The sequence below is a fragment of the Dendronephthya gigantea genome, unplaced genomic scaffold (genome assembly GCF_004324835.1).
Source record: "Dendronephthya gigantea isolate DGI-Jeju-01 unplaced genomic scaffold, DenGig_1.0 000028F, whole genome shotgun sequence".
Classification (NCBI taxonomy): domain Eukaryota; kingdom Metazoa; phylum Cnidaria; class Anthozoa; order Malacalcyonacea; family Nephtheidae; genus Dendronephthya; species Dendronephthya gigantea.
In genome coordinates, this window is record NW_021163038.1 from 1,303,392 (window position 1) to 1,314,717 (window position 11,326).

General features: G+C 38.3%; 1 protein-coding gene across 1 annotated transcript; it reads left to right on the top strand.

Annotated features, from left to right (window-relative positions):
- Positions 1-945: 945 nt before the first annotated feature.
- LOC114523653 lies at positions 946-9,835 on the top strand. Its single transcript, XM_028544642.1, has 5 exons — positions 946-1,080; positions 7,781-7,840; positions 8,355-8,474; positions 8,813-9,028; positions 9,467-9,835. The coding sequence occupies exons 1-5, from the start codon at positions 999-1,001 to the stop codon at positions 9,481-9,483; spliced, it is 495 nt and encodes a 164-aa protein (XP_028400443.1). The 5' UTR covers positions 946-998; the 3' UTR covers positions 9,484-9,835.
- Positions 9,836-11,326: the final 1,491 nt, after the last annotated feature.

The following is an 11,326-nucleotide window of genomic DNA, read 5'->3' on the forward strand; positions in this document are numbered from 1 at the left end:
TCAGTTCCAAACTGTTCTTCCTAGAGATCCAGTAAGGATCATCTCTCACTGATCCAGTGTTACTACAGAAGGAAACTTAAACTAAACTTTATTTATACTAGATACCCCTATCAGTTCTAAACTGTTCTTCTTCCTGGAGGTCCAGCAAGGATCATCTCTTATTGATCCAGTGTTACTACAAGAGGAAACCGAAACTAAACTAACTTTATTCATACTTGATGCATAGTTCTATCAGTTCTAAACCGTTCTTTCTAGAGGTCCAGTAAAAATCATCTCTTATTGATTCAGTATCATGCGCTAGACTACGAGACTGCACGCACAATACTAATAATGGACTACATGAAGGTATCTGAACTATAGTACTCTTAATATATTACACGTTTAAGCGTGAAATTTTGTTTGCAATGAATTCTCACATATCTTTATTAACCTCCTTGGGATGAGGACTAAAATAGAAGTGCTTTGTGCACATGACAAAAAGCAAAGCCAAGCCACTTCAAGGCTCTAGATAAACTGCATCACGTCACATGGAATTTAGCACTGAATGCTGGGCGTATAAAAGATTTGATCCAATTATTGGCATTCGACCTCGTTGAGATAACCACAGTCGCAATATAAACATGTTTGTTCCTTGAACACACCAATACTCCCATGCAAACTTAAAATCGATGAAAACACTCTGGGTGTATTTAAAGTCGTATAGGAATGCTACGAACAAGCTCGCAGCATTGCCCTTGTTTATTTTTTAAACATTAAACTAAGTATGCAGCTCAGAATAACCACTGAACGATATTGGACCGCCCGCGGATACGCCAGCATTGCATGACTCCGTGCTACCACTTGAAGTGGGGAATATTTCGCACGCATTCTTCGCATGCCAAAACCCCGCCTCGCACCCGTATAAAATGACGTGCAGTTTCCCTGCTACCTCAGAGGGTATCTGTGCGGACACACAAACGGAACGATAGTATATTTTGCATCACGACGCAACAGCGACAATGGCGAAGATCATCTTACGTCTGTTTGTGTGCGGAGCATTGCTGTATTCGTGTATTTATGCGTATTCTTCAAGATCGCAAGGTAGGTTCTCTAAACTAAACCGTGTTTTTAACAACGGGCTGTGCGTGCGTTCGGAAAAACGTTGCCAAGATGTGAACCGAGCCGCATTCAAGTTTCGTGTTTACAAAATTAAAGGCAATTGGATTAAATTACCATCATTATGCCTCTCGGAAAGGGATTTGCCTGAGAGAATTGATGAATTTTTTAAAAGCTTTTCGATACACGACGACACGAGTGAAAGGCGGATAAACGACACAACTCGTAAAGCGTAAAAATAACCGCGTTTTATGTGCCATAATCGATATTCAGGCTTGCACAATCTCAAGATACGCGGTAAAAAAGGGAATTATAAATTCCTTAGAGTATATATTAAATAGTTTCAAGTACTGAAATACCGAACTAGTCCATTTGCAATGATAGTTCTAAGGGCTCAATATGGTCTTGGTGAAATTCAATGTTGTTTTTCAAAACAAAGCATTTGGGATTTTAATTCTTTTGTTGGCAATCATTAGGTAACATGTTTTTGATGATTAGAAGTTAGATAGGAACGAGATTAGTACTCCGGTCGACCTTTTTTGGATGAAATCGCATAGCAGGCACCGAGTTAATGTAATTTTATTACGCCATATATGAAAAGGCGCGTCGACAATCCTGAATTAAGATTATCGTGGGCTGATAGTTATCTCAGCATACATACATGCATGCACGATACCTGCGCGCGTTGCTGTTCAAAACAGAATCACCGGCAGTGATGAAACGTACCCCAAGTCGATTTCACCGTGTGACGCTTGTTCTCCCTATCGGCACGGGGAATTCAAACGTAAACTATTAATTTCTGAGTGAATTACAATCGAATTCCATGTCTGCATGCATTTTGCAAACCTCTTTAGACGCAGATCTAAGGAAGGTGCGCAAATCCAAAAATTTGACGCCCGACAAAGATATAGGTCAAGAAAAAGGTGAAATCCATTTGGCCCACCTAATATAGCCATGCGTATTTCATACTTAGCCTTGACCACTAGGCTGCAGAGATTTGGGCTTTTTTTAGTTTTCTTTAAGGAGACACTAACCTAACCACAAAAGAAAACTGTAGACCGTTACGCAAGTTCCAGAAAAAAACCCGTTTAAATCCGGCTGTCAATTTGACCGCAAATCTGAGCATCGCCCCGAAAATTGTCAGAAGTTTCTTTACCTTAAAATTTGATAAGTTTCAATTTCTTATTCACGCGATCAATACCTGGTATCTGTATAGATAAATAAGGTGCTTATTGAACGCAGATGGAGTTTCCATTAGAACTCCAGTTAGGCAAGGAACGAGATAAGTTCAGTTTATCGTTTAGGCTCTTTCGCAATTGTTCTTTTCATGTAAGTGAATCAAAAAATATACATGAAATTACTAATGGATGCTATAGATAGCGCATATTTTCCCTGAGGGTTCTACAGAACTGATAGCCCTTATAAGGACAGCTATTTCTGTTTTTGACAAGAGCAATTAGATAGATTTCAGCCTATATAGTCTATATATTCGTGTAAATGTTGAGAGCAATATCTAACGTAAGTGTGTTAGCGGTTGAATTTTAAACATATATATTATTAGAAGGTGCGCATTGATAAGAAAAACTGCCTTTCTTTAAAAGTTAGAACGTTTTAAACCTGGTTTACATGTCAAAAATGTAGTCACATCGAATGAAATCGGGGTTGATTAGGTAAACGATGAGTTGATTTTCCCTTCAATGAAGTTCATTTCTGATTGTTTCAACTCATTTAGACGCATGAAATTCGACTACGAGTCTAACCTGAGTGACGTGTTAATGACGTGGCGGTAATTATTGTGGGTTAAACATTCGTATATATACATCAAGAGAGGTATATATATATTCAACCCTGCATGGGGCACCTGGCAATTAACGCCGTCGTTTTCATTCATAGAGTGACATTATATAAGGAGTGGAAATCAATTATACACTATATAGACTAAAGCAACATACCACGACCACATGCTTTGTCAAAATGCCGATAAAAACCCCTAAGTTGGCCCAATGATGCCGTCTCTATTCATTCTCGGACGGTTTCTACTCTCAACGAGTACAAAATTTGCCTATTCTCGCTTAGAATACACTCAGTCGCAGGTTTACAACCTCACATCTCTGTTTTTCCCACCTGAAGTTGGCAGGAAGTCTGCACAACCTCACGTGTTGACGCGACAATATACAGAATCGTTTTTTATCATCATCTCGATGAAAATAATATCAAGTGCTGTTTATACATCATATTTACACTTTGTGGTCTAAAAGCAGCTCGATAACGGCCTGTCGTGTGAATTGCAGGCATGTTATTATTTAACGGATATATTAGAAAGGAGCTATAGATAGTTTTTTGTCAAATTCCTTGGTAAATTGCAGTCTTAATCTAATACGGTAAGATAATACGGTCCCGTTTCCTGGATTTAGGTTTTTTCTTGTTATGCAAATAAAGCTGATTATGAGCGATTAACGTGCGGTCTGTAAGCTTTAACTGGTTTGTGCCTTGGCACAGCCTCAGCTAAACGTAAACGCGCAAGATGGATTAAAGTAGCCAGCCAATCTGAGTATCTGACTGTGGTGATTACTGCCAGCATGCATTTGCCGATATGGTTCGGCTTTCCGCTTAAAAAAATGAAGCTTATTTTAAACGGTGATGTTTAGTTTGTAAAACGTTGCTGCTTTGTCATAGTTCACAGCTTAAAATGCGAACATGAGACGGCTTTTGGTTGGGTATAATATTATAATCTGATTCGATTGCAGGCAGAGAGCCTGATTCTGAAGAGGTTAACATGCGCGCTAAATAGTTGTGAATTATTTTGTGGTATGGATTCTGACTTTAGCACAAGTTCACGCTTTCTAATGGGTGTCGACCGGCTGACCCTACAGTAGTTTACGTTTTATAAACTATAATAGTATAATATACTTGCAAAATATTTGATATTGCACCTTAAAGAGGTCCATAGATCTTCTTTGAACTTAAACACGCAAATCTGATCAAAACTCACCGTAAAAAAATGGTACACGGAGCGTTTACCACCAACTAAGAATCCGCCATACACGTTTGAACACAATCATCTGCGAAGCCATGTACCATATATCGGTCACATTACGTCCGTTCTTCCAGACAGCTTGATGCAACAGCCACAAATAATCCAAAGGAATTCATTTTGAAAAATTCCGGTGCATTAAAACAGTGTGGGGATACTCTTTTACGTTTAGTTATTTAGATAAACATGCCTGCACTTCAAATGCACACTTGATGTGTTGAAGACGTATGTATTAAAGCGTTTGCATTAGGTGAAACATCTATTTGCATCTCTTTGACAATACTTTGCATATCTTTTGAAAGAAACTCTGGTTTATATTCACCATTGGGTGTTCAAAATCTTGATAATTGCGGTTTCTCATTAATGCTAATTGTTTTTGGGTGTTAGAGTGACACGATATAGACAAGCGCGGTTTAAATATTTGTATTCAAAGAACTTCAACAGTTCAACTAAGACAAAAAGATTTACGTATTAATTCCCAATGAAACCATTTTCATCAACATGGTCTGTTTACGACATAATAAGGTGCATTCGTCTGTGGGAATTGAAAGAATTATGTTTTCTAAACAACTTATATGCCTGAGAACAAAAAATGTTTACAAGAAAAATGCAGCTTTCTGGTACAAAATTAATCACAGTGAATTTGAAAGATGTGACACGGATTCAACAGTATAGATAAAAGCTATTTCGTGGTTGATTTTTTGCTGTTGTTGCGTGACCTTGTTGAGTCCTTAAACTAGGAATGAAGATTGACGGCTTAAAGAGAGTGACATATATTGCCTTAAGAGCGAGGTTAAGAACTTGAATTATATAATGGCATAAGTGCAGTTTATAAACAGATACGTGTTTGTGTTTATTGCATGCAGTATGTCATGTTTGGGACTAAAAACGCTTATGTTGTTGCCTTTTTGGCTATATATACACTCACAACTGCCATTAAAAACAAGTTTGCTAGGCTACGATATACAAACATTGTAAAGCCTGTCAAGTTAAATTGCCGGACAAACACGACATGTTAGATTGACAAGTTAAGTAAAAACAACAAAAGCTACGCTTGTGGGATCCCCCAAGACATTATTTTCATCAACCAGATGCGAGCAGTGAGTGTTTTCATCCGCGTATGAATATATATCAGATCTTGAGGTTGATGAGCATAAAAATTTTCGTCAATTTCCATTAATTAATTGCTTTTAATGCGTATGTTAAGTGTTCAGCGTCCAAAATCCTGCAATGACGTGTGGGCATCATTAAAGTCTTAAATACATAACTCAATCCAATAAATTGAGACCTCAAAAACAGGCTAAGGCCTATCTCCCACCTCAAACGTTATCAAACATGCGCTGGGAAGCCGTTTGTTTCAAATTCATTATGCTCTACTATATTGTTCTCAACAAAGGAATGGCATAAACAACTAAGATAAGGTTTATATTGAAATGATAACAATATAATTAAATAACTTTGCTCAACAGTTGCTGAATGACAAACAGTAACAATGGGAGCGGTCATTATCACCAATACCAACTGGCAATCGGTTATTATTGGTAGATGGTTTAAATCCAGGAATTTATAATCTTTCTGTTTACAACTTGCTTGATTAACACGTTCCAGCCTTTTCTCAGGCCTGTGCAAAATGGTGCAATTTAGTTAAAATGGCGCGGTGACCCAAGCTTCTCACAAAACGACCATGCTCATTTTTGCAATACTGACTTTGTATTTCCGTCCATCTTTCCAAATTAATTTGAAGACCTACCCATTTGAGATGGTATCATATTTTTCGATGTCTGCCTGTCTAATCAACCTGATTTCACTGAAATAATTCTTTTATATTGACAGATGCGACGCAGCTGAGAAAGTATCGCGTATAGCGCGCTATGCATTGTGGTTATTGTTGTGGTATGGCTGGAAATCAATTAAGATAGCAGTCTCAATTCAATGTTATTTTGCTCAAAAACTTTTTCACAAACAACACACACAATTTTTTAACACAATAATACACTATCCTGAATATCAAACGGGCTATAAAACCATGTAGATACATAGCAAGAATGACTACGGAAACTGTAATGAAATAGCTATATAATTATCAGTCAATCGGTTTTGCATATTGCTGTACAGTATCATAATCTTTTTACTGTATCTTTTTGAGACGGGGATACAGTCGTACGTGCTGAGAAAATCTAATCAGTATCCCGTAGTTTTGTTGCGAAAATACATTTAACAATCATTCATCGTCTGTTATTAAAAAAAATCATTATGAAAACAGACACACGGCTCCATAGGACGATAGGGATTTGTTGACTAATAAGATTATTCGGTTTTTTACCTAATCCCAGCGTGTTCGTCACTTTGGTCACCTAGGCTAAGATTTGATGTCTTCGTTTTCAATTACGCTGACACATTATGATTTGATTAATCGCTGAAGAAGATTGAAAATTGACGTGGACACTTCGTTAAAAAAGATGTTAGTAAATGCCCGCGTCAATAAAAACACATTGTTCCTTACTTATATCGAATGACCACCAATTGAGAGCTTGCAAATGAAAGTTGAATGTAAATACGTTGGGCAATTTTCATACAAACACTAACGGAATTACAAATATACAAAAAGAAAGAGTAAACATAAAGGTTGAAATTGATTTGGGTTCAGGAAAAATAGTTGTTTTAACGTGAAATAAAAAAGGGCATGCAATTACGCGAAGGCGCCTCTCAACAAATCGATTTGCATGTAGCTAGTCTGTCATCGAATGTGCTACAGCTAAATATGTAGTAAACATCTTCAAGAGTTGTAATGTTGTTATTTTGAGTCGAATATGACAGAATTAAAATCACACAACTATTACCCGTTACAATTAATAGGTAAAATGAAGAGTTTATCCGGCTTACTGTCCACTAAAACAGCGATTTAGCACTGCTTACAAAGTTATCCAATTTAAATATAATTAGTTTAGTTTGAATATCCCCCTGCATGTAGTCATACTGGATCAATGAGACTTGATCCTCTAGATTGGACCTCCAGGAAGAACAGTTTAGAACTGATGGAGCTATATCCAGTATAAATAAAGTTAGTTTAGTTTAGGTTTCCTCCTGTAGTAACATTGGATCTCTTAAGAGATGATCCTTACTGGACCTCTAGGAAGAACTGTTTAGAACTAGCTATCCAGTATAAATAAAGTTAGTTTAGCTTAGGTTTCCTCCTGTAGTAACACTGGATCAATGAAACTTGATCCTCTAGATTGGACCTCCAAGAAGAACATTTTAGAAGCAGAGCTACAGTATCTAGTATAAATAAAGTTAGTTTAGTTTACGTTTCCTCCTGTTGTAACACTGGATCAATAAGAAATTATCCTGACGGGTTCTTTAGGGCTCTAAGAGCAGTTCAGATAGAGCCATCCTTCAGAAAACCAGACAAGCTTAGTTTTAAATGATGTCTAAACTAGCAAGGGCTAACACTGAGTGAGTGTAATACAAATTGATCAAAATTTTTTGAGACTAAAGAAACAATTTGTGCACGTTTTTATGGGAAACAAACAAAGCAATTCCAATTCAATTAATGCAATTCAAGAGAGACAAGATCAATATCATTATGTCACCCTACAGTTCATCCAAATCCATCATGCTTCGAGAATAATGATTTGTTGTTTTCAATTTTAGATTTGTCATCCTCAAGAATGCAGCAAAACTATCCGAAAAATAACTTTCAGCTTACGCTTTGTAAGTCGTGATTTATGTTATTTTTAGCCGTATTTATTACGGCGAATACCACTGGCGAATCTCACGAACATGCATGTCGTCGAACAGACTTGATTCAGGTTTATATAAAACTGAAGAAGTCGTTTTAGTTTTTGCGATTATGCCGATACATCAGGAACGACACACTGTGCCTGTAGCTTAATTTGCAATCGTTCTGAAAGGATGATTCAGGCTATCGGGTTTTTATTTTTATCTATGCAACAAGAATGAAATCTAAAACAACACAGAGAGAAATGGTATTTAATTAAGACTGATTAAAACTGAGGAATTTCGGCCCGAGTTTGGATGGCGTAAATTCCATGGATATTATCCCCACTTTGACTGCATTTCAGAAACAATCTTCGCATTCTTTCTCATTTTAAGATGCTTAGTCGTAGCTTTGATTTTGGGGCGGGTTCGTCATGCCTGGATCAATATTTTTTTCAATAACTTGAAGCATACATCGATTCTAATCCTTTTTCCTCATGTGTTTCAGTGACCACTTGCCGTGACAGGTTGCCGAGATGCAATAAGCCTGGTTATTGTGAAAAGTACAACACCAGAAGATGGAAAAAAGTGATGCGGATGAACTGCAAGAGAACTTGTAATCACTGCCGTAAGTATTGAAAATACGAGTATCGTGTCGTAAAGTGCACTTATTGCTTACGGAAAGAGTTGTGATGTCAATCAGATAGGACAGCACGTAGACATATTTCAAAAAACATATGCGTAGACATATGCATATTTTAAAAAAGGAATCAATTGCAAGTGTAAGCCGGCCTTGAATATCGCCAGTTAAGTGCACGATTAACTTACGAATCATAACTCATTATCTCCCCCTCTACCCCCCACACTCCTTTACCTACCACCGCTCACCCCCCACATCCCCACCCCTTAATATCTCTGAATATGCACTGTAGAGCTAAACAGAACCAAATTCTATCTTGTTTTCAGCCGCTCCCTCCCCCCCAGCCTGTTTCAGCTCACAGTACGGCTGTTGTTGGGATTACATCACCAGTGCACTCGGCCCAGGCGGCAAGGGATGCCCACCGTGCAATGACAACCGACGCTATCCTTACGTGTGTCGGCGGTTCAAGACTTATTGTCGAAGAAAAGGAATCAGTGGCAAGTGGATGAGAGGGAACTGTCCGGACTCTTGCGGACACTGTGGTACGTTTGGGGATATACATGCTATACTACACCCTCTTTCCGAAATTTCGATCATTCGCAGATTATCCCACAACGGATTTAACGTTGCCATTATTAATAAGATCAGGATTAGAGTCAAACCGTAAAAGGCTATATCTTATAATTATCATCGGATTTGACTAATACTTTGAAATGCTGTTCTTTTATCAACATTGAACTATATTTAGGTTCAGAAAAACCTTCAGATTGACGGGTTTAACACACACACACACTATCATGCTTGACCACCTTGGTCGGCTTTCGAAAAGTGCTAACACTCTTTCGTGCTTAAACTTTCCTTGTTTTACTCATTTTGGAATGCTCTTTTCGGCTGGAGAAATCAGTACCGAGAAAATGAAGTCAAAGACTTAGTTTAAATGGAAAACAATCCAACTATTATTTTTATGTCTTACTTTGCAGCTATATGGCAGTTCTAATGAGCGTCGCTATACGAAGAAATATACAAGTATACATTAAACGGGAGGGGAGAGAATGCTTTGAAAACAAGGGGAGCCGAACGATACTTCAGATTAGATTTGAAGCAGGGATCAGTTGAATTCTGTATGTATTAGTTTCATACCTTAGACCGACTTTAAATAAAACAACAAATGCGTCTTTGCCCACGACGTGTAATGCAATGTTTCAAAGTCGACGTTGCGCCGGCTTGTGTAAAAATGAACTCGTATGATATGTAATTTGCATCATTTGAATATGCTATTGAGAGGACGGAAGATCAATAGTGAAGAATATAGGTGTAAATATAAACCAAATGAATGTATTTTAAGTGAATTCAATTGTCTAAATAATTGTTTTATAACAAAACTACAGTTGATGAAATTATCAACGATTCTGTTTGAGGATGTAACAACGTTGTCATCTATCGACCTGGCATTGTCGATTTAAAACTTAAGAGACTCCTATAGAGGTCCAGCAAGGATCATCAGTTCTAAACTGTTCTTCCTAGAGGTTCAGTAAGGATCATCTTGTATTGACCCAGTGTTGCTACAGGAGGAAACCTAAACTAAACTAACTTTATTTATACTGGATAGCTCTATCAGTTCAAAACTGTTCTTCCTAGAGGTCCAGTAAGGATCATCTCTCATTGATCCAGTGTTACTACAGGAGGAAACCTGAACTAAACTAACTTTATTTATACAGAAGATAGCTCTATCATTTCTTCCTAGACGTAGAGGTCCAGTAAGGGATCATTTCAGGCGAAAAGCTAATATAAACTTTAAAGTCTAGTAAGAACCGAGCTGATCTTGTTGATCCACGCATGCTATAGTAGTTCATTTCGCATGTTTTCTTGCCGCTTTCGATGTCTTCGTGTTCTCAAATCATAACGGTCTTGCGATTTCTCTCTCTTAAAGTTCTTCTGTTGCAAAGAATTCATATCATTCCTCCACGTTTCTTTACTGCATCGTCTCTGTGCTTCCGCATTTTTCAAATACACTTCATTCACGTCCATCCAACAAAACTTCGACGGTAAAGCGACTTTAAAACCATCTAAGGACTGACAAAACTCCCCAACAACTTCCGTTTCGATCCGCTCCGTGGCTCTCCGCTGCTCCTGAACTTTGCGCACGTCGATCCGCGGCGGAACAGGCGGCAATGTGGAAAGAAGATGAACTTTCGTAAGCTCGCAAAGCTTCTTTCGTGCTTCACGCACGTTCCTCGGAACGTTTCCCTCGTATTTCGCGATCATATTTGCGCTTGACGGCCGCAGCGAGCGAGTCTCGTCCAAATGCGTGCTCAATTTCTCCCAAGCCTTGCGTTTTAATTCAAGCGAAGTCCCAGGCCTCCTCAAGTCTTCCTTTGAGTACGAACTAAGCTTTACGTACGGAACATTAACGCCATCATTCATCTCTTTAAGTTTTCCAGAGAATCCGCGTTTAGTTTCGTCGTTTTCCGCTGTATTTGACAGTTCCCCTTCGGTCGACAACAAAGATCTCTCAGATGAACTCGAAGAATGAGCTCGTTTTCCTGTATCGATAATTGCAGGACCGCTCCTTTCCAATGGTAAAGATGAACTCTTCGAATGTCGTGCAAACAGCAATCGTTTCGTAGATTCGTGTTCTTTCAACAGCATTTCGCTTCGTCTCAGGTTATTCAGGAACCTGTTCGCCTGTTGTTTTTGACTCGTTTCTATTGTCGCAAGCATGTCCTTCTCAAAAACTGCAATTGCTTTGCGACGACGTCTCAGCAAAACCTCTTGTTGGTTGTCAACAGTCATCGAGACATAATCCGTCACGTTTAGCCTGGATCTTTGCCCCACGGGAA

Coding starts and splice junctions, on each gene's coding strand:
- LOC114523653 (XM_028544642.1), top strand. CDS start 999: ATGGCGAAGATCATCTTACGTCTGTTTGTGTGCGGAGCATTGCTGTAT. Junction 7,841..8,354: donor TAACTTTCAGCTTACGCTTT/GTAAGTCGTGAT, acceptor CATGTGTTTCAG/TGACCACTTGCCGTGACAGG. Junction 8,475..8,812: donor GAGAACTTGTAATCACTGCC/GTAAGTATTGAA, acceptor TCTTGTTTTCAG/CCGCTCCCTCCCCCCCAGCC.